At 41.0% G+C, this 23,092-nt stretch overlaps 3 protein-coding genes across 3 annotated transcripts; 1 reads left to right on the top strand and 2 right to left on the bottom strand.

Moving 5' to 3' along the window:
* Nucleotides 1-7,928: 7,928 nt before the first annotated feature.
* On the bottom strand, nt 7,929-14,066 carry eef1g (eukaryotic translation elongation factor 1 gamma). Its single transcript, XM_030109276.1, has 10 exons — nt 14,022-14,066; nt 13,124-13,282; nt 12,930-12,993; nt 12,118-12,260; nt 11,858-12,001; nt 11,603-11,732; nt 10,880-11,090; nt 10,071-10,243; nt 8,891-9,015; nt 7,929-8,277 (listed from the first exon to the last, which is right to left on the bottom strand). The coding sequence occupies exons 1-10, from the start codon at nt 14,031-14,033 to the stop codon at nt 8,119-8,121; spliced, it is 1,320 nt and encodes a 439-aa protein (XP_029965136.1). The 5' UTR covers nt 14,034-14,066; the 3' UTR covers nt 7,929-8,118.
* A 308-nt stretch (nt 14,067-14,374) lies between these two features.
* Nucleotides 14,375-17,370, bottom strand: polr2g (RNA polymerase II subunit G). The gene is made up of 8 exons (XM_030108291.1): nt 17,257-17,370; nt 16,951-17,060; nt 16,001-16,160; nt 15,708-15,758; nt 15,542-15,607; nt 15,152-15,223; nt 14,851-14,884; nt 14,375-14,650 (listed from the first exon to the last, which is right to left on the bottom strand). The coding sequence occupies exons 1-8, from the start codon at nt 17,266-17,268 to the stop codon at nt 14,637-14,639; spliced, it is 519 nt and encodes a 172-aa protein (XP_029964151.1). The 5' UTR covers nt 17,269-17,370; the 3' UTR covers nt 14,375-14,636.
* A 302-nt stretch (nt 17,371-17,672) lies between these two features.
* On the top strand, nt 17,673-21,840 carry LOC115406294 (uncharacterized). The gene is made up of 5 exons (XM_030116238.1): nt 17,673-17,903; nt 17,980-18,129; nt 18,200-18,299; nt 19,479-19,609; nt 20,998-21,840. Exons 1-5 carry the CDS (start codon nt 17,850-17,852, stop codon nt 21,283-21,285), a joined length of 723 nt encoding a protein of 240 aa, XP_029972098.1. The 5' UTR covers nt 17,673-17,849; the 3' UTR covers nt 21,286-21,840.
* Nucleotides 21,841-23,092: the final 1,252 nt, after the last annotated feature.

Here is a 23,092-nt window from a genome sequence, read left to right as displayed (position 1 = left end):
GTATTGAATATAAAAATACTGCACCCCAATTTTACTTCCCAGATATAACTGGAATGGAATATAATAGAATTTTTTGTTGGACCATAGAACCAATCACTATGGGACGTGAAGAACGGTAAACTGGCATCAATTTTCTGGTAATTAATATTCTTGACTTGTTGTTAATCTGTGTATTCTTACAAAATTTATGTTGCCTCATCTTTTTTTGTCGCTTTTTTCCAATGGGAGATATGTTTATTTCTTACAAACATCAAAATAACAAACTGCTAAACACTGCGGCGCTTTTGAATCTTTTTACCTGAAAGCGCTTAGAACTGCTGATGAAGCCACAGGAACATAAAGAGTGAAGAACATCCAGTCAAAAGGGGTGAACCTCACTTCTAAGCTCCAGTGAGGCTCTGAGAGCAGCACATTCAGATAACAGCTCTCGATCCATCTTTAAGTTCCTTTATTGGCACTGTCACACTGTTTACTGATATGACATAATCCTGTCAGATCATATTTAATTTGCCTGGTCTGGGTGTTTTTGCTGGTTTTGTGAGCAGGAATTTCATATGCTTTGCTTTTAAAAGGTATCTTATCCATCCATCCATCCATCCATCCATCCATCCATCTTCAGCACCATTTCAGAGTCGCTGGTCGCTGCAGCTGATCCCAGCTGACGATGGGTGAAGGCAGGAACATCCTGGACCGGTCAGCAGTTCATCACAAGGCAAACACACACAGACACGTAATGACATTGACAGCTATGGGGAATTTACAGTTAACATGTGCTTTTGGGTTTGGGGAGGGAACAGGAGAAAATTACTGCAAGCACAAGGAGAACATTTATCATTGTTGTTGTTATTATTATTATTATTATTATTATTATTATTATTATTATTGATGTTCCTTCTTAATATTTGTAATGGTGGTACTGAACTAGGAATATCTTTTACATAATGATTACTTTACGACATTGGCTATGTACTCTAAATATGAGTGTTGCCATTTCTTGTTTTAACCATATTTTTACCTATGTCTTGTCTAATCTAATAGTTTGTCCCATTTTTACATTTCATATTTAGTGTGTGTATGATGTACTGATTATGGCCCTTTTATTCTTTGAATAATACAAAGACAATGGAAAAAAAAAAAGGTAGTGATTAATTTGAAAAAAAAAAATCTCAAACTAAAAGCACTGATAGAAGTTTAACATGCAAATTAACTTCTCACATATTGAATGGCTGAAAGAGGTTCATCTGAATTGTGACAAACTTTTTAAAATCCAATTTAGTTCAACTTATTTTAATTAGCACTGCTAATTGAATTTCCCTCAGCTCTTGAAGAGTTATTCAGCCGACAGCATCGAACTCAGAACGTTACGATGATGTTCCTGAGCATCACATTACGGGAAGGTTTCCCTGTGACTTCATCATCACATGCATCATTACTTCGATGTGATTTTGTGCCTTCCCCGCCCCGGAGCTCTGTAAGTAAGCAGTCCACAAGCTGCAGCCTCTCAAAACAAAGTGGACCTTAAGTAACTGTTGAGAGCAGAGGGTATCCATGGAGAGATTACAACCACGAGGAAACCCACTCACACAGTGACAATGTGCAGGACTTCTGATACGCTATCTCGCAACATAGAGGTCACGCTGACTGATATTTGCTATTGCCATAGCAACTCATTGGTAATCTTTTTGGAATTCCCCACAGCACTCCCCCTCACACACGCATGGCGTGGATGCACACACATACGTTGGGTGATTCAGAAAGGCAGGCCTTCCCTCTGGTAGAGAGAAGAATGCGAGAGAAAAAAGGGCAATGAGAGACAGATTGGTCTGCGGTTTCCATTGCAAGTTGTGAGTCACGAACACGAGGGAGGGACTGAGGGAGAGAAAAAAAAAGAAAAAGAAAAAAAAAAAAGGACTATTCTGGGATGGCAGCTATAGCAACATAATAAGCAAAGGGGCAGGTACTTCCAGCGAGGTTTCCATAGCAATAGGCTGTGTGTGTGGGGATAAATATCACATGCCACAAAGCAGTTTGTAATGTAGTAAGGAACTCCGCTTCACTTTGTTACGCAAACTTTGCAACTGCTTTTATCGGTGATGATTCCTCCCCACCGCCTTCCCCACCTCCCGTACACTTCCCTGTTTTCCAATTCAGCCTGAAGAGCATTTTTGTGTCTGCGCAATAAGGTTCATTTAAACAGGCTGGTGCTGGAAACACCTTCCACAAGTTCAGTCTTGCCTGGGTTGCCACATTTTGTAGTGATTAAGTCTTGGAAACTGCAGGCCTATCTGTGTTGCTCAATTGTTTTAACACAGAGTGTAAGGACTGAGCGACATGCACAAACTGATACAATGATATGGATCCACATAATAATATTATGTATGACTGGATTTCTGTGTGATCATTTCTTCTCAATGTGTCACTATTGACCGTTTGGAAATATTGATCTTACTGATAACCGAAAGGGCTCAACATCCACATGCTATGTCTAAAACAAGCAAAAACGTTGGTGAGCAGCACATTCCAGTCATTGCTAAAAATGTTCCGACACCTTTGCTCTTTGTACGGGTGGAACGTAAAACCCCAGGCAAGTCAATACACGACAAAGCAATCAATCGGGTTGGGGTACCTCTTCAGAAAGTTCCTGCAGTCAGCAAGTCTGGAGACCTCATTTCATAACAGAATCTATGGCGGATGAGCTGAAAAAGGAGGTGATATAACTTTAACTGTACTCAAGAGATGATAAAAAGAATATAATACAGTGGTTGTCAAAGTTTTTACAGAACTCTCCCATATTATGGCTAACCTGAACATAAAACAGTGAAGGGACAGTTCACAATGGAGGTGTATTAACTTTGCATTGCATTAACTTTCCTTTTTATCTTTTTTCTTTCACTTTATACATGTTCGAAAAATAAATAAATTCATTCATTCATTCATTCATTCATTCATTCATTCAGATATGAGAATTATTTGTTTATCATTTGTGCCAGCTGCAGCCACACTACACAAAGTAGTGGTATTATAATGACCTAAACTCATTCTGGGTGCAGCATCTCTAATAACTTTTAGTGCAAATCAAACATCAGATCGTTGCTTTTCAGTCCAAACTCACAGGTTCTTTCAGTCTCTTTTGAAAAAAATACTGGGTCGCCAGGTAACAGAGCTAAGACGTGTTGTTGACAACAGAGATATGAAAAATTCAAAAAAAAAAAAAAAAAAAAACCACACACACATTTCCTGCGCTCGCTTGGTGTGGCAGTTGCATGGACCAGACTTCCTGTTTTTTTTATCACCTTGCAAGACATAAATATCTGTTGAGATGCAAAGGCAAGAAAAAGCTCTTATTTTATTTGAGTTTTGTTTGGTTTTTTTAAATCTTTTAAGTCGTCTTAAACAGTTCGGTTCTCTTCTTTCATGTTTAGTTTTCAAGTATATTTTAAATACTTTTGTTAATCTCTACTATACCTACAACAAATAAAAATGTGTGCTTTAATAAAATTAATTATATTTTTTATTGTAGAATCATTTGTTTCAACAAGGATTAGCTTTTATTTTTTTTCCAGAAATGAAATGAGTTAAACCTAAAAGTCAGATTCCCCCTGGCGCTGTGGGTCGGGGTGGAGAACCCATCGCTTTGAGAACCACGACATGAAGAGAAAGCCCACGTCCCACTGGTGCTGAACGTACCACAGTTTTATAACAAATGAAATGAAAAGATTCCCTTGACAAAATCTAAACATGGTAGGTTGATTACACACCCAGACCACAACTGTGCAGATGTTAACACAAACCAGGATTTCATATTTCCAAATAAAACGCTGTGTCTGAGGTAAACAAAGCAACAAGTCTGATGTAAGACAATAAACCTCTGATGGGGATTTTTTTTTTTTACATTTTTTTCTTCTTGCCATCAGCAAACCTTTGGTTTGTAGCCATGGTAGTGCATTATTACAGTTTTGTTTGAGTTTGACAACATGCCCCACCTCCACATTCTGGTAATATGAGCCACAAGCGACTCTGGGGTTTCACATCCAAAAGCACAGGGGCTGTCTGTTTTCCCCCTGCACCTCTCCTCGCTCGCTCGTTCCTCGTGTCACACACTTTTCTCCTCACTTCTACACTGGCAGCCCCTGTTGCAGGGCAACGCAAACTCACAGAGAAAATATCATAAATAATCTCTCCTCCAAACAATATAGCTCAGCTGAAGGATGTTACTAGCACGTCTGACTGTTAGTATATATCACATAATCTTGTCCTTCCCTGCCTTCTTCAGCTATTTCCCTTCAGCAGACTCACCTCTGACCTCTCTCATTCCATTCCAGAGCTGAATTACGATGCTGTGTTTTAGTGCCGCAGAGACATCAGCAGCTCACGCCCCAAAAAGCAATATTACAAGAAAAGAAAAGAAAGGAATAAAAACACCTCCCTTACTCTGAATGCAAGAAGTGAAGGTCACTTTTCTAGTCTCAAAAGATGCATTATTGTTTGTAGATACACAATTTTCCGTACTTTGTAAAACTTTTAACAATACTTCTATTTTTCTTTTTTAAGTACAATTGAGTTTAACAGTACCCAGTCTGTCACATTTGCATTTCATTTCAGCATTTGTGCCGTTGCTTGTTCCTCAAAAGGAATGAAAGGACAATTGAGGTAAAGCAGCCCACTGGTGCTGACTAAGTATCCATTTTCACGCTGGAAGTTGAAGCCCAGCTCCAGACTACAGTCTAGGGAAACCCCATAAAAACCCGAGGGTGGGACTGTGTATGTGGAGTCGCTCAGTGTTGTTTCTGTGCGCCTGGAGACGTCCGTCTCACCCGCTGACAACACTCACTCTTCCGTTAGGTTTTAGACTGTAGCAAAGCTGTGAATACATTGTCAGCGGAGGAAAATAACGCACTGTTTCTATTTCTACTGAAAATGCAACAAATGTGCTTGTTTCTTCTTTTGCTCATACGTTTCTGTATTTTTTTTTATTTTTTTTTAATAAGTGAAAAAAAAAGCAGCAGACTGTTTTTTTCTACAGTGCACTGCCGGGTCTCTCCAGCTCGCTGCTCACTCCCTACCTCACCCTTTTCCAGATGTGTGCCTTGCACCACCAGATGCTCAGCACATGCATACCATGCCTGGAGCTCCTACTGGGGGCGGACTGCCACACAGGGACCCTGTGTGATGAAACAATACAGCCTCTCTCTGTGTCCTTCCCTTACCACTGCGACTGCTTTTAAGAAAAATCTTCCCCACCCATCCCCTTCTGTGTGCGCAGAAGGACGTAGAAAAATGTCCAAAGAGCAGGGATCAGGAGGGGAGGAAGGAAGAAGTAGTGAGTGTGTGGCCAACAGAGAAATAAAGACCAAGGGAGAGGAAGGTTGGCAGGACTGGGAGAGAAAATGTTGCTTTTGGCAGAAAACTGCTTATTGTTCTTGTGGCTTGCTTTAGTTTAACATATTAACTCTGAAGTTCCTAAACACAAACAAGGACCGGAGTCTCATATGGTCTCAATACTGCAGCGATTGCATCAGAAAATTTACCCCCAAAAACGGTCTGAAGAGGCTGACGTCTGCTCACCTTCAGTTCGTATTTAATTACAAGAGGGAAAAGCTTTTGTAACACCACTCCCTCAGCAATCAAAGGGTTAGCCGTCAGCAGTGTTGTAACTGCTGCGGAGCCGTGGGTGAAGTCAAAGTTATTTGCTCAAGTTACAGCCCTCTTCCACCATGATCCGCAGGATGGGTGAGTCATGTGTTCAAGGACTTGGGTGCTTCACTGTTGTGGGAACATTTCCATTTTCTGATTTCCATGAGACCACAGAACAAACTAAAATGGCTTCCCTGATTCAACACCATGGTGGAAGATGGTTGCGCTAAAATGATCTTGAATCACGCTTAGTAAGTAGGAAAAAATGACACATCTGACTCACTCAGAGACGTGAGCCCTCTCTTGTGCATCTCTCGTGTGTGTGCGGATTATGCAGCAGGGCTTCATATCCACTGAGAGACTCTAAATTTTAGAGTGGAACAACAATAAACCACACATTGCTGCGCAAGATTTACCTCAAAATATCTCAACACTCACATTGAGGGAAGGGAATTGAAGATATGGATGTACTGAAACATTGCGCTGGCACAGGCGTCTTGTTTTGCATGCAGTCGAATAACAAACAGAGAAGCACCCGACAAAGAAATAAAGGATTAAGGCAGGCAGCAGGTGTGGGAACAGTCAGCAACAGATGATAGAAAGGTGTCCTCGGATCTTTCATGATTGGGTGTGTCCAATGAAACCAGGTGCTTTGTTTCCACAGGCCAACATTAACTCCCAACAGACAAAATCTCATACGCAGCACCAGTCACAACAGAAGTGACGGTTCAGCAGCAAATTAAATGCTCAGACTCTGACGAAAAACTTTGAAGTTTCTGAGGAAAGTTAAATAAGTTTCATGTTCTATTTTCCAAAAACAAATCTTAATCGTGACTTCTTCTTTCGTGTCACGATCATGCAGAAGTTGGCTGCAAAACATGGTATTTCTGCATTTTTCTGGGTGTGGTCAGCCATTCAGGTTACCATATCTGCACGCCAACTAAAACGATTGTCTTCAGGGTGCACCACTGTATATTTTTCTATGTATATGCACTATTAAAACTTCAGAAAACGAACAGGACTCGGGTTTTAAATCTGATCAGAACTGACACGAACGGAAGAAAAAAAAAAGTACGACCCTGTTGTGTAAAATGCTTGTTGTGAAACCAATTTATTAAATAACTTTATGTGAAGTCCACTAAAATATTTGTGGTAACCGTCTAAGTTTATGGTTCTGGTATCTTAGTGGGAGGGGGAGTTGCTTTTTTAATGACCGAGAACAGATTTTATGGTAATGACCCTCATCCTGGGCCTTGCGAGGAAAGCTCCATAAAGAGATTTGTTCCAGGCTTCTTCTCCTTGGGGAAGCAGAGACATCAAAACAAGAACCCATAGTTTAAAGCAGACAGCATTCTCAGTCTAGTAAACCACAGCTCAGCCTAGTCATTTTCTCTGTTGGATTCTCTCCATTCAGCGTGTGCAGATAGTTGGTCTCCTCCTGCCCTCTGCAGGGAGAGCACCGCAACATCACATGGACCTCCAAACGAACGATTCCATCCAGCACTGGTTCTGCTGATTTACTCTCTGACAAATTTCACATATCTGGCTTTTGTCGCCGTGCTTGAATCAAACGAATGGGCATCATGAATCTCTGCAGAAGCCTCAAAACACACCCATTCAAATCAGGTCTTTAGTGGGGATGAAACAGGCAAATACCTCATTTGGAAGCCTTATAAACTGATTCAACACGGAGAAAAAAATAACATCCAGATCAGCTTTAGGGGTTTTATAATGCAATACAGTGAAGGCTACATGCATTCATGCAATAACAAAGGAAGTGAGGCGTAACATTACAGTAAACTGACACTGTGCCGAGTAGTTTCACCGACGTCTTCTAGGTGAAAGTTTCAAAAATAACTCCAGACGCAGCTGGCCCGGCTGTTGCTGTACAACCCCGACTCAAGGTCATTCTGTCAAATTGACCAGAGGCCCCCAAAGAGAAAAGGCTATGCAAAAACTTCAAATGATATCCAACTCTGTACGGTCAGAAAATTGATGCAATTGTTCAATAATTGAAATAAAGCAATTGCACCTTCTCCAAACTACCCACCTATCTCGAAGCAGAGGAGCCGCTGCAGAGTGGGTAGAGCCATCAACCAGGGCTTATCACATGGAGGACTGCGTGACACATCTATAAGGGACGCGTCATTCATCTCAGATCATCCGAGCTTCAAACAGCTGCCCGCTCCACTGCAGTCTTCACACGCTATACCCTGACAGACACCTTCCTCTCATCTGTGACATCTTCCCCCTCGCCTAATATGCAGCATGCCAGAGAAATTAAAGTCCAGAGATTGCGTTGAGGAAAATTCATTTTATTTCGCAGGTAAAACAAAAAAACCAGTCTGGGAACCACCGAGACAAAAATTCCATCATCTCCAAACACTCATTCTTGCAGTTAAGTAAGCACGTGGCTGAAAGTCCGTATGTTGTGTTTGAGAGCAGAAGCGCAGATTGCTTTTGGTGGATGGTCTCAGTGTCCTTTCATTTGAAGATCTTGCCCTGGTTGAAGGCTTTGCCTACGTGCTTGAAATCTCCCTCCCAGGCAAAGTACTCCTTTACCATGGTTTTGCACTCTTCGCTGTCTGGATCCAGCTTGCGCCAGTCATACGATTCATAGTCGATCTGCCAGTCTGGGCTCAGCTGAAAGAAGGAATGAAAAGAAATGTAATGAATGCAAAGAGTGACCTTCGGGTACAACCCACTGCTATCACATTACACGAGGCTCCAGTTTGGCCAAGAGAGAAAGTACAGTATAACATGGTTTGCATGAAAGACAATCCACGCCAGGCTGAATGGAAGACTGCAGTTTGAGTGTGAACGGCTATTTCACCTAAAGGCACAAGTTTCAAGGCAGTGCAGACGCTTCATGTAATGTTCAACATTCACATCTTATGCGTCAATTGTAGCCACAGCATGAACCAGCCTGTTGCTCACTGATTCAGAGATGACTGGGATGAATATGGTCTGAGGTTTCTCTACCCCCGTCAGATTAAGACTGGCGTCACAAGCGGACACTGCCTTGCCCAAAGACAGGGGACATGATTGAAAACACCGGAACAGCTTCTGCTGTGCCACGAACAAGAATGAAAGATAAGTTTTCTAAATCTAATGCGAAACTTAAAGAAGCTGTGTACGGTATCACGATTTCATTCTAGCCTCACACATGAAGCATGATTCACAATATCAAAACACAAACTGCCGACATTAGCGTCGTCCTCAAATCAAAACAGCGTGGATAATTTGCAGTACTTACAGGGAAGGCCAACTCCTGCCCTCTGAACACCCAGATACCAGAGATAACGCTGTCGTTGTTGGTGCCAAACAGGATGACACTGGCGAAGGCATTTTTTCTGAGTTTGTCCAGGCGCTGGAACATGCCTGTTGAGAGGAGCAGGAATTTCAGACATTTGTTTTGATGCTGCTTACAAAAAAAAAAAAAAAAAAAAAAAAAAAAGAGGTGGTGCCTCAACTCCGACACCTCCACCCATACACTACCAACAACCATTTGGCAGCAGTGAATGAGGCTTTAATGAACAGGAGGCAACTTTGAATGATCGGAATTGGTTCCAGATTTGTAGTTTACTTCCAAGAAAGATTTTAAGCCTAAGCCTTTTTCATACACCTGCAGTTACAACAAAAAAAAGTGTTTCCCTCAAAGCTCGTCTCCACCGTCTCTGGTATGAAGGATTTCTCTGTCTCATCAGAATAATGTAATCCTGCTTTGTTTCGAATCACAGCAAAAAATTATTACTCAGTGAAACAGAGGTTTATATTTCCCCGTCAGACTTAAACTTCAAAACTGTTGGGATATTTTTCCCCAGCAGACAGTTGATACTGTGTACCATCGCAACAACTAAACCTCAACTGATCCTAACTTCAGTCAAACGTGTCCCTATATTGCTGAGCCGAGCGCTTCAAAGATCCTCACTGATCAAAAATTCTGAAGGGATGTTTATGAGATATGCGCGGCTACATCTACAGAGCTTGTCGTCCCATTCTTCCCATTTGATGTTTTTTTCTTTTTAACTAGACAAAACTTCCATCAACACATCTTCAAATGACTGAAGACAAACTTGTGTATCGCCAAGTCCACATCAGAAAAACCTTACTTGATTCACAAGCTGTGTGCGGTCAAAGTCCGAATTGTTTGAAGATGACCTTCCAACCACACACTTGTTATGCAACAACTTATCCGCTGTGATTTACTGGGTTTCAAAACTACATGAAAGGCGTCTCAGCCTCAAATGGTAGAATTGCCTCCAATATCGGTTCCCATGGCTCTGGAACCACACGAGCAAAGCTTAAAGGAGAAAAACGTTCCAACAGGCCTACGTGTGACTGGACTGGATATCCTTCAGATGGAGGACGTGGAGCCAAGCCATCACTCTTCCTAGCTTGAGGTGTTTGCCAAAGTGGCGGCTGCCGACTCTCACCTGTGATAAGGTTGCAGCTCTTGAAGGTAAGTGTCAGCTCCTCTGGGAATTTGTACTGCGAGAACCAGATTGAGTACCCCTCGCGGTCAAAGTGCTCCCAGAAGTGGGGAAGGGCTACTTTCAAGGTGTCCTCATTGGAATACTTTCTCTTGAACTCATCCATGACAAATGGGCTGCGAAGAGGAAAAGGTGTCAAGGCAATGGCAGATGGAACATTTCAGCACTTCTTTCTCAGTGTCAACATCACAAGAAGGAAATATGGGATAACGTGCTGAAATCCAGCCAAAAACCAGCTCATTTATAGAAAATACAAGGCCACACAATTCAGACAGGCCTCGGCTGACCACTATCACAGCTCTTGTAAATACTGAACAACCCGCTCCTAAAGCCAGGTTAATTTTTCAAACTGATCTATTTATAGACTTGAGGCTCCATTTTATTTGTGGCCACAGCATGAACCAGCCTTTGACTCACTGAATCAGAGACGACTGGGATGAATATGGTCTCAGGTTTCTCTCCCCCTGTGAGATGAAGACTTTGTGTCATGAAAGGACACTGCCTTGCCAAATGACAGGGGAACGACTATTACAGCTGGATAACGTGTGCAGACTTATCACTCTAGTCAGCACACTACAAATCCACTCCAGAGACTCAAATTTATTATTATAAGACCCTTTAAATCTCAAAAGAAGGAGCATTTCCCCCCTCAAAAATACAGTTCATATATTTTATCAGCAGCAATTTTGCGAATAGAACAATGTAAGATAAAAAAAAATGAAGCGTTTCCAGAAACAGAGCAACTGTTGTACCTCTTTGGCAGATGTGCAAATGGGTCCTTGCTTTTGGGTTCAGCAGCCAAAGCAGCGTCGCAGTCGTCCATGTCCTCCTCGGGAGCAGGCTTCTTTTCCTCCTTTTTCTTTTCCTTCTCTTTCTTCTCCTGGGGCTTGGCTGACTCTTTGCCGGCTTTCTCTTTTTTAGGTGGGGCCTCCTTCTTGGGCTGCATCTCAGCAAATTTCTTGGCTGAACAATCCAAGGGAAATAAATTTCAGTTAAATATTTACCCATACTGTGTGAGCTTTATCACGTCTTCGCTGGCCGTAGACAGGCGTTCTAGTTTAGGAACAATTTAAAGTGATTCTGCTCCTACAACCAGGCAATTTTACAATGCAGACTTCTCATCAAATGAGAAATTAACATCTTAAAGCCAGAACACCATGGCTTGACCCCCCATGTCAAAGAAAACTAATCACCCAATTATGTAACTTTGACGAAACAAAAACAGCAGCACGAGTTCAGTGTTTGACAATTTGGAGCCTCAAACTCATGTCAGGACAGTTTGACCCATCTGACAGTGGTGACCGTTTCAAGGAAGTCTGAAACCCAAATATTCCATATTAAAGACAAGTGAAAGTTTGTGAATGTTTGTTATGTATTGTTGATAATAAAATATGTACATGTTTTTGAACTGAACACAGCAGAAACCATTTTTAGAACACGAGGTGTGGCCTCTGGGGTCGTTGCATCGGACTCACCATCAAACTGAGCCATCTTTTCACACAGCTTGACCTCCCCGAGGACTGCCTTGAACTGAGGCTGGTTCACGCAGGTGACGAACCAACGATTCACGTTGGTGTAAGGCTGACGGAAGGAAGGCTCGAGGACCTGCGGAGAACAGACGCATTTAGAAGGAAATTCATTCAAGCTCCAGTGTTACTCAAAGAAAAAAACATTCAACATTTACTGTGTGGAGCTGAATAAAAGCTGAAAGCATGGACGACGCATCTCACCTGTTTGTAAAGCCAGAGCATGGAGCAGACCACAGAGATGTCAGCAAGGCTGACCCTCTCTCCCACAAGGAAGGTGCGGGTGTTCAGGTGTTGGTTCAGCACTGTGAGCACCCGCTTCACATCCTCCTTGGCCTGCTCTGTAGCCTGAACAGACAAACAGAACATTACTTAAGTCTACCACCGAAATGCACTGCGGTTATGCAGTCTTAAACCCACGATTTTTACCATAGTAATCAAACTCGGAATGTGGAGCATCATACCTGCTTGTTGAACTGCATGATTCCCAGAGTAGGGAAGACCCATGCGCTTGCTGGAGGGATGATCTCTGAATCAGCAAAGCTAACCCACTGCAGCACCTGGGACGCCGCCTGAGGAGTGGCCCCACGCAGAGCATCATTGCTCACTGTCGACGGAACATTGGAAATGGCTTAAGTCATCACAGAGAGTAATGTGAAGTCAAAAAGGTACAGGGGGAGTCTATTTATAGCATCTGTATGAATGGTTGTTGGGAAACAAAGGATCTCACTTCGATTAAGATTCACTTTAAAGGTAGAAGTGAAGTTACAGATACTGTAATGTGGCCACAGCATGAACCAGCCTTCACTCACTGAACTGGAGACGGCTGGGATGAATAATGGTCTGGAGTTTCTCTTCCCCCGTTAGATTAAGACTTGGTGCCACGATGAGGCACTGCCTTGCCCATTAACAGGGGACCATGTACATACGTTTGATAGCGTCAGAGTTCGTTATAAATTTAAGACTCTGCATATGTATGACTACTTTTGCTTTTTCAGAGACTGACGTACGAGCTCAGCTACAGACGGTCTGTAAGTGATTCTTAATGGGTTTAGTTTAATGATGAAGGGATCCGTAGGTTTGCAAACTGGACACAAAGCCGTGTACTCCAGTATTTGTATTTAATACTACCTCTAATCAAACTGTTTACACGTCTAGGGATGTGATGTTTGTGAAGAGGTCAGTTGTTTAGACGGTTCTTAAGTGAATGATGATGAACCGTATGAGCAAATATGAAGTTTTTAAGCTTCAAATAATTGCATAAATAAAAACTTACGGTAGTGAGCAATGGCATTACTCTCAAACAGACAGAAGCCGTCATCTCCCTGGAAGGCGGGGACCTAAAAACAACACACCCTAATTTTACCCACAGAACCAAGCTCTGTATGCCAAACCGGTTAAACATCCTAATCTTAAACAACTGTGTCCTGGGATGAAGGGCAGAGCCAGCTCAACAGGAGAAGAACTCACCTTTCCCAGAGGGAAGTTGCTGATGAAGCCAGGGGTCCGGTTTGTCTGTCCGAAGGTGAAGGCAGGGGGGCTGCTGGCCACTTTGAGGCGAGCGCCACTGTACTGGGCTGCAATCTGGGCCTTGAAGGCCCGCCAGTTCTCTGGGTAGGTGTACAGAGTCTTAAAAACACAGAGAATGACAATATTTTACAATCAAAACATTCTGAAAACAATGAACTCATATTCAGAGGATACTGTAGCTGGTCTGAACTCCTGCTTGAAGCCTGCACCGCAGTGGAAACGTGAGACACGCTGCAGGGTGATGTGTAACGTGGACAGCTGCTCTTCACACTAATGAATGAGCGTTCACTGAACAGATGTGGCCATTTAAACCCCACACACGCCAAACAAAGCACAGCCAAAGAAAATAAATCTGATCAAACTTATCATACAAACATACAATTTTTAAAAAGCGTGAACAAAAGATACAGGAGTTATGATAACGTGGCTATCGACTAGCTTTAAACGCTAATGAGCAGAATGCTCAACTAATACATCCTTACTCTGCAATTTCTATGTCATAGATCAAATGTGCAGTGGACTAACAGGTAATACACTAAATGTAACTACTAACACTATGCAAAGACGAGCAGAAATGTGCACCAGTATGTTGATAGTGAGTAATGTAACGTGGCATGGAGAAAGCAGCGTCACCTCAGAGCAGCGGAAGCTAACCTCAGCTCCGACCCTCGATCAAAATACTGCCAAATAAAATATAAAAGCGGCAGCAAACGACCAGGGAGTGTGGTCCGTGAGCATAGCTACTCGGTGGGAACGCAGATGGCGCTGATTTAGGACGGATTGTAGGATGTAAGTGCAGAAAAAGCCTGTGAGGCGGCCATCTCTCCATCTTACTCACCCCTGCCGCCATCTTCAGGACGAGAGAAAGAAAGAGCGACGGCGCCTCTCGGTGACGTATTTACGCTCGTTGAACGTGCGCGTGCTGGAATTGTACGCATCCACGCGTGGCTTCTGAATGGAAAAGGTCCCATCTTATGCCATCCGTTATGTCTTTATCCACATTCAACTTATCTCACTTTGTTAATTATATTCTGGCAATTCTTTTTTTTTTCTTCTTCTTCTTTCTTTACATTCATGAATCCTATTTCCAGGGCAGCCAGGGAGCCACAGCAGGACAGGTCTGCTCTGGTGATTCAAAATGTGAACTTAACAGTTGATACACTTGCATATTATAACAAGGACACACGAAAGAACAAATTAAACACTTTATTAAAGTTTGTATACATAAGCATCATGTAAATAATGGATTCTACATTAAACCTCAATTCTATGAACTGCTACTGAACTGTGCTCCAGCTTGCATCTCTGACAATTTTAACTGAAACTAACAAATGAGGCTGTACAGAAAATTAAAATAATCACCAGGTCAACAAAGAAAACAAAATTCATAGTAAAAGTGTAATTGGGCAAAAAGTGTAAATGTCCCATATGAAATGTGCTTCACTGAGGCGAATCAGCTCACAAGACCTGACAACAAAGAAGAGAAGACAACTTTGACACTCAAATAAAAAGTGTTATTTATGAACAGTAAATGTTTCGTGACCAGTTTATTCAGGTTACAACGTGATTCAGAGTCGCCTTTTGGGTACAATACTGGAAAGTTATAGCAAATATTTTAACATCTTCTACACAACAAATATTACTCTGACTCACGATGAAATACTCACCCAGATAATCATCCATGAGCGAGCCAATAGCGAACTAAAAAACAACAACAAAGATACAGTTTGTTTTTAATTGAATGTATATAAATTTGGCACATTGCTAATATATAATCCAAATGAAATATAATAAAACTGTTGCATTAATTTATAGAAAAATGAATTAAATGTATTTTTCCAAATATAAATTAAATATGACTCCTTTATCACCATTCATAAAGCATGCAAAGGTATTAAAAATATTTGTTTTTTGGAAAAGCTATATTTGTATTCACACTGAAAGTGAAAAAAAAAACAAAACTCTTACAATGTCATTCTTGTCGACACGTGTTCCAACAATTTTCAGCCGGATTTCATCATCTTGCTGTATCACGATGTCCTTAAAGACAAATAGGAAAACAAGGGAAAAAGTTGAAACAAGTTGAGCAAAACAAAAGCAAGAGTCTTCACATGTGCTTCACTAATGTTTCCTTTAGATTTTACCTTCGCTTATTGTCATGGATATGTTTAAGTTTTCTAAAAAAACATTTTTAACAACAGTCAATGTATCAAGAAATCTGGATGTTTATAGATGGAATTGTCTTGTCTTAAAATAGGCTTAAAAAAAAAAGTTGTTTTCAATACTCTTGTGTAATATCACAGTTTTTAACCAGAGGTAAAATACATGAAATGACCATAAAATAAGGAACATTTGTACCTCATCAACTGTCTTGTAACAGGGTGGATTGGAATTGGGATCAAATTCCATTTCCGAGGGGATTGACTGCAACAACATACCTCTTATTATTATAAAAGTTATAGAAAGTTAACTGTGCATATAAGAAAACTGATTCAGTATAACTGAAGTTTTTAGGATGACTCACATGGCGGGAGATGAAGCAAGACATGGGACCGATTTCTGTGAATAATCCAACCTGCAAGACAGAGGGGGAAAAATAAACACCCTTCTATCAACCAAGATTTAACTTTGAAGCTACAAGCATTAATATTAGACAACAATTGGAGAATTGAAAATCCTAAAACTTTAATACTGACATATTTGAGCAACTGTCATCCTAATTAACTTATGGCATTCACTTTACTGAGTGACTACTATTTTAATTCATTTTAACAGTTAAAAGATTAGTAATAATACTTGCACCGCTTTGCTCCTCACCTTGTTGACCTGAGTGACCACAGCATCAACCACTTCACCTTTGAATGGGCGAAACACAATGGCCTTGTACTTCACAGGATAGAGGACGAAACCTCTGCCAGGCTGAATCACACCTGCCCCAATGTTGTCGATGGTGGTTACAGCAATGACGAATCCATACCTGAAAGAGAGGGTTAAAAAAATAATGAATGATAAACTACTGCAATAATGAATGCAAACTACTACACATTATTTTCTGATGTGGAACCAGCTCCAAGTTTCAGTTAGGCAGGATATCGCACTCTTCTTTTAAGTTGAGACTTTTCTATTAAATAAAGCTTACAGTTAGGGCTGGTGCAGGTCTCTCTGGACCATTTTCTAGTGAAGCTGCCATAGGTTAAAACTGCTGAGAGTCCTACACTGAGCTTCTTGACTTTCTTACTCTCCGTGTCTCACTATTAAATGTCACTAATGTTTAATCTCTCTCCTGTAGTCTGTGCTCTCAGTCGTATGTAGTCTATACTCTGTTTTTTCCCTTTTGTTAATCTTTATCCAGGACCTCTGACAGAGAAACTAGAACTTCATGTTTTAAGTCTCCTGCCTCCTCTAACTCCAACTGGAACAGCAGGAAACCTCTGAGTTTGGTTCTGCAAATGTTTTCCTCTCTGTTGAAAAGGAATTTAACCTTTCCACATCTCCTATGCTTACCCAAGCAGATTTGTAAGTTTTCTAATTATTGCAAAAGTGTTTTGGGATGACTGATACTATTTGGTTCGATAAAAATAAGGTCAAACTGAAATTGTGCAACTCCAGGCAAAAACACAATTGTAAATGTTTAACTTTGATAAGCCGCAAATTCTATTATGCTGACCCATATGGAAAAGCTAAATAAATTCACAAATAAAATGAATTAACCAACATCAACGGCCCAGATCTGAATATTAAATATGGGAGTGATCTTCACAACTCACTTTCCAGTACATGTACCCTCCACTTCTGTGAACAGCTTCTGTTTCACGGTGTTCAGGAGGTTAGGACCAAAATACCTTGGATGTAGTAGAATTTCATGTTCCAGTGAAATCTGTGGATACGAATAACACGATCACTTCAAACATATGACACATTTAGTATTAAAAATACACGGATCAAGCACGAGGAGAAAAAAAGGACGACAGATGTAAACTTTCGACCTGGATTTTTGCACAACGGCCACCTTCACGCTCACGTTTACACTGCTATAACTACGACGAGGTCCGAATACAGACAATAAAACTTACGTGGTAAAACATCTTCTCCTGTAACTGCGCGGCTCGTTGATATTTAATGTTATTGTTATGATATTTTATCCGAAAGGTTTTCGCGCATTGAATGAAAACTCTTGTCTTCCGGGTAGCAGGGTCAAGGGGCGGGGCTTGGCATGCACGTTTGTCACTGAGAAAATAACTTCAGCAAAAATAGTTTCATGCCAGTATCTATGGGAATAAAATTTAAGAGGACAAAAGCCTCTGTATTTCATATTCAAACAAAAAAATACACATAACTGACATGCGTTTTAGCTGTAGACAATCATGAATAGGATAACGTCACACTGCCCCTGGCGGTGCGGAGAGAAAGTACACCACATGAAGGGGGCGTGGTCAGACTGCAGGCGGAACACGACGGTGCACTCTGATTGGCTCATTTTTATTTGGCAACACAAGTCCACGGATGTTTAGTGAAGGCTTGCATTAATATAGTGACGCATATAAAAATAGACAGACATCAAGAAGGCTGATGAGTTTACCGTGTTGATTTCTGTAATTCTCATTAGGGTTTGTCTAACTTGCTTCTGTGAACAACTCGGAGGTTATTGGTGCTCTTGGAATCAGACATGGCGAGTAACTTAGTCTTCAAGTTGTTTCGACCGCCTGTTTTCACACATCTTGTAAGTACTACAGCGCTCGCCTGCCTTTGTGTGTGTGTTTCCAAGGCTTCATGCTTCTCTCCCGTCCTGTATGCAGACTTCTCTCCGGGTTGCGGCGAATGCAGTTGCGGTGACCAGAAAGTGCTCCAGTGGCAGCCCTCCAGAGAAAGTCAGCCGATATCCAGTCCCCAACAGGAAAGACCTGCCCTTTGACATGCTGGAGCTGATGGAGGAAGTGGAGGAAAAGGTTTTAAATACAAGGCATTTGCCTCCTCACCTGATTTGACTTCCTGCTAATCCTCGTGTTTCTGTTACAGGGAGGCTTTTTGCCTAATGTTTTCAAAGCTCTCTCCCACAGGCCAGGGGAATTCAGAGCCTTCTTCTCATATTACAATGAACTCATGAACAAGGAGACAGGTATGTCTTTATTTTCTATATGCTGTTTCGTGGTGAGACATACTTACACAGCCACATTTGAACCAAGGTGAAACACCAACAACTCTATGAATGTCAAAAGTAAGTCATTCAGTCACTTATTAAGCTACAAGTGAGTCTGAGTAAGGCTTTCTGCGTGGTTATTGCATTTGCTTTTCTTCAGATAATTTGGTTTCCTTCCATGCATCAAGCTGCTTTATCCAGCTCGGGGTTGTACCCTTTTGGAGTTGCTCCAATTTGACTATGGGTGAAAGCAAGATACACTCTGGATGGGTCACCAGTTCATTGCAGGACAAACCGAAAGAGACAACCACACTCACTCATTTAAAGAAAAACACTCACACACACACACACACACACACACACACACACACACACACACACACACACACAGGTAGAACATGCAAACTCTGCGCTGAATGGTTTCCAAGTCCTGGCTTGGGAGAAAACCAGAAATGTGCTATGTAGTGGGTTCTGAGCATATTTTCTATTTTGCTTTTTCTAAAAACATTTGCTCGAAAATGTAGTACAAACGACAGCATAGCCATCTCATGGCACATTTATACGTAGGTTATAAAATGTAATGACAAAACTGTGACAAATGAGCAAGCACAAGTGACAGTGAAGAAGATAAACCTCCCCAGAAGAAACTTCTGAAAAATCAGGCTCAGAAGAGGCAGCTTTCTACTTCACTGGTTTGGTTTAAAATTAAACACATTTAAATGCTTCAGAAATGAACTAAAACAATCTCCTGAGGTGTTTTGGTCATTTCGTGTTCTCTTTCTGAAAAGACTTAATGATTTACCTGTCTGCCTTCTAACTTACTGACAGATGATACTCAGGTCTCTAACTTGTAAAACTTGTCCAGTGTTCGAGAAAAAGCTTTTGCTATTGTCATATTATAGTCCTTGGTTTAATTGTTCCAAATTTTCGTATTTTTTTGGCATTGTCAGTTTTAATGCACCGGGAATATTAAACACTCTAAATAATGACGTTTGCCTGCCCGTCACCTCTCCCTCATGCAGAGTATTTTAGCTGTGAACAGCACTGTGTTTAGGAGCCAGCAGGGCTGATGCTGCACTCTTTTTTATGTAGCTCCACTGTGTTCATGTGTTTTCTCTTATTTTCAGATTTAATGTTGATTAGCCATTTGTCTTCCAGGCGGACTGACGAAGGCAGATCGTGAGCTGATTGTTGTGGCAACCAGTATCCACAACAAGTGCCTTTACTGCGTGGTATCCCACAGTGCACTGCACCGCATCTACTCCAGGAAGCCCACTCTCGCTGATCAGGTAGTCTTCAGTTTTCTGTTGGGGTTTGTTTTTCTGTTGCTAACAGAACTCAAAACGTTATGGACGGATTATGTTGAAATTTTCAGGTAACGTCCGAAACGGGACTAGGAACAAGTGATTGGGTTAATCTTGGGTGTGATCTGGATTAACTTGGGAGTGGGACTGAGCTGTTTAGTAGAGTTCTGCGCTCTCCGAGTGCTTTTGTAGTTGAATTTGTACTTATTGGGAACAAGACATCAAAATAGCTGAAATATTCTACATGGATACGGTGTGAAGTGCAGGTGTCCCTCAATACAATCTGTGATGAAGTGACAACAAAGGTAAATTGCAATGAGTAAAGAAGAGGTGAGAAATGAAAACATGATCTCCTTGGCAGAGGTAACAAAAGGCTTTGTGTGTTGGTGGAGTGTTGTTGGGTTTTTTCTTTCTTTTTTTTTTTTTGCCCCACAATATTTCCTTGATGTAGTGGGAAAACTAACCAGAAGTCCTTGCATCTGGGTTGACTGTTGAAATGTCTTCACATCTCACAAAAAAAATGCAGTTTCAGGTGTTTTATGCTAAAGTTAAAGATTTCTCCATTTGCAGTCCTGTGGTGAAATCCAGCAGGAGCTGCTTGTTTACTGACACATTCTCTCTATAAAGCACCAATGCCGACTCGTTAACGGAGATGTTGCTTACATGTTCTTTTGTAGTCATACTTTTGGAGGTACAATAATCGTGAGATCCTATTATTATAATTATTACAGTCATATTGCAACACTAAAAAGATCAAACTTGTCAAAATCACTCAGGTTGTATTAGAGGCAAAGCAAGTTTTCTTTCTCTTTGTTCTCCTTTGTACTTCTGTGTAGGAAGCTGAGTGGCCAGGTGTAGGTGTAGATGTCTGAATACATCCGTTCTTCCTGCCCACCTCTCGGAGTTTTGCTTGTTTGTAGTTTGGTTAGCCCAGTTTTTCTGTCATACCACTCACTCTCTCAGAGATGCATTACGCCACTGTTAAAGCTGATGTTCCAGATTATATTTTGTGTACTTTCCTTTTTGCTAAAGAAATACTTTGAAACCTTGATTTGTATCAATTTAAAGGTAGTTTATAGCAAACTAAAGAGGTAATTTCAATATTTACAGTCGTTTCTGTCATATGCTGTTTGTAGTATGAGATAAGTGTGATTTTAGTGCAATGAGTGATTTGTTTAGAAAATTATTCTTCCCTCTTTAGAAAACCTGCTAAAATGACAGAAATGATGCAAAGTGACTCAAACCTAATCCAATAAAACTCTGGAATGTCTCATCCTGTTTTTAAATGTGTGTTTTAGTTTGCTTTCCTTTTGAATAACTAATAGTTGACCAGACGTTTCAAACCTTTCTTGCTGTGGCTGCCCCTCTCCCAGGTCGTTGTGAACTATAAGAACGCAGATCTAACCCCTCGGGAGATCGCTATGCTGGACTTCGCGATGGCCGTGTGTCGCAGCGACACCATCACAGAGCAGCACTTTGAGTCTTTGGAGGAAGTTGGCTTCGATCGTGAGGACGCTTGGGACATCGCTGCCATCGCTGCGTTCTTCGCCATGTCAAACCGGCTGGCTCACCTGGCGGACATGAGACCAAACGTAGAGTTTTATAATATGGGCCGCATTCCACGAGACAAGAGCAAGAGGAAACCAGGAGATGAAAGCTAAAGGGGGATGGTCAGAGGTGAGACCATCAGGGGTCACAGATCCTTCCTAACACTGATGAAATGTTTATTTTTATTTTTTTTGTGTTTGGTGAAATTAAATGCATTATGGGATTTACAGATTCAGAATGTCAACCCACACAAGCAGTATGAATGTTAAGACTGGATATTTGTTGCTATGTGAATCAATCGAGTGTTTTTTTTTTTAATGTGCTCATTTTTATTATTTAATATAAGTCTTGGCTGCTGGACACTGTGGCCTTTCATTGGACAGTAATGGAAATAGTGTGGGAGCCACATCAGTGGTTTAGTGGACGACTCGTGCCTCACAGTAAAAATTTCCCTGTTTATATTCTGGGTTTTTAAGGGCTGCTGTTTTAAATTTATAGCTCCTCCTTCAGTTTGTGTGTGTGTTTTATTTTTCTTTTTTCTTTTCTCACTGTTCACAAAGATGTGTTTGAGGTTTGTGATACTTTTAAGCTTCACTGGTTCATGTTAACATTCAACAAATGCAGCCTCTGAATCATTTTAGAACTGAATTATAACCAATTAGTTTTGGTATTGTGGTCATTTCCTTTCCCTTTTTCTAAACTAAAAGCTTAATGATCTAACTGAAAAGGTTATAACTTATTGACAGATTTGACTCAAGTCTCCGTTTGGCCACATTAGAAAAAGCCTGTCCACTGTCAAACAGAATAATATCTTTTTATTTATTTATTTTTTTTTTAGTTTGTGTTTTGTGGCACCACTGTCATGTTACACCACTAGGTGGCAGCACATCCTCATCCACCCTGGAATTGATCCCAGTGGATGAAGATATTAAAAAGTACAGAGATATCTGACTTGCACCGTGTAATCCAGTTGAAAGTGAAAATTGAAAAGATTTTCTTAAAGAATCTTTTTTCCTCCAAAGACTCGTCCGCAATAGATGCCGATCTAAGGGATTCTTTCCCTTCTTTTTGTTGACTTTAATGTGATTATCCCGTGTTCTAATCTCAGTGCTTTGTGCAGAACATTTTCTTACAAAGTGTTTTATTTTGTCTTATTTAAAGTGATTTGAGTCAAACATGACTCCAGGCATCACCAGAAGACACACTTTGATGCGTGAGTGATGAAGGTCTCTCTGTGCATGTGAAAATCGACTTTGCTCACTTGAATTTTTAGGAGATGGCTGTGAACAGAGCTCTGCTCATTGTGTCAGTTCAAAGAATCATAAATTGTCTCTCACTACCGTGACAATCTGAAAGTCATTGCCTCGCTCACATTTAATTCCTCTGGCAGAGGATGACATTTTAAGTTAAAACCGAGTGAAAGTTGTTCATGGTGTCATCCTGTCCTGCTCTTGATAAAGACTCATGTCTGGGAAGCTGCTCATGTATTATATGTCATTAAGCACCAACCTTAAAGACTCCCATGTCTCCTATCACTGTTAAAGGCAGACAACAGGCTTCAGATGAGGCTCATTTATAATCCTGCATCACTCAAACCTGTCATAGATATAATAGAATGAAGTAGAACAGCTTTGAATAGAAATGTATTATTTAAAACAGAACAGTTTCTGAACACTGATCACATGAAAACAGGAGAAATTTACCTATTTTTTTTGTTACAGCTTGTACTTTGACGAAAGAGTCAATAAGTCAGGGAAGCTTCTTGAGATCCTTCTTGGACACAGTGGAGCCAGGATTTGAATGATGCCATGGGGAGCAGGATGGAGAGACAGCAGCTCTGCGACCGTTTTCATCCAAGACAAAAATAAACAAGGTCAAATATGACTTTGACCTTGTTTATAGATGCAATTCAGTTGCGTA

Source organism: Salarias fasciatus, chromosome 2 (genome assembly GCF_902148845.1).
Source record: "Salarias fasciatus chromosome 2, fSalaFa1.1, whole genome shotgun sequence".
NCBI classification, from domain to species: Eukaryota; Metazoa; Chordata; class Actinopteri; order Blenniiformes; family Blenniidae; genus Salarias; species Salarias fasciatus.
The sequence above is the reverse complement of the archived record's forward strand: the minus strand, read 5'-3'. Positions and strand labels throughout refer to the sequence as shown.

Coding starts and splice junctions, on each gene's coding strand:
- eef1g (XM_030109276.1), bottom strand. Junction 11,091..11,602: donor AAAGATGGCTCAGTTTGATG/GTGAGTCCGATG, acceptor TGGATTGTTCAG/CCAAGAAATTTGCTGAGATG. Junction 8,278..8,890: donor GGCAGGAGTTGGCCTTCCCT/GTAAGTACTGCA, acceptor TCCTTCTTTCAG/CTGAGCCCAGACTGGCAGAT.
- LOC115406294 (XM_030116238.1), top strand. CDS start 17,850: ATGGCGAGTAACTTAGTCTTCAAGTTGTTTCGACCGCCTGTTTTCACA. Junction 17,904..17,979: donor CGCCTGTTTTCACACATCTT/GTAAGTACTACA, acceptor TCCTGTATGCAG/ACTTCTCTCCGGGTTGCGGC. Junction 18,130..18,199: donor TGGAGGAAGTGGAGGAAAAG/GTTTTAAATACA, acceptor TTTCTGTTACAG/GGAGGCTTTTTGCCTAATGT.
- polr2g (XM_030108291.1), bottom strand. Junction 15,608..15,707: donor CTTGCTTCATCTCCCGCCAT/GTGAGTCATCCT, acceptor ATGTTGTTGCAG/TCAATCCCCTCGGAAATGGA. Junction 15,224..15,541: donor GTTACAAGACAGTTGATGAG/GTACAAATGTTC, acceptor TTTGTCTTTAAG/GACATCGTGATACAGCAAGA.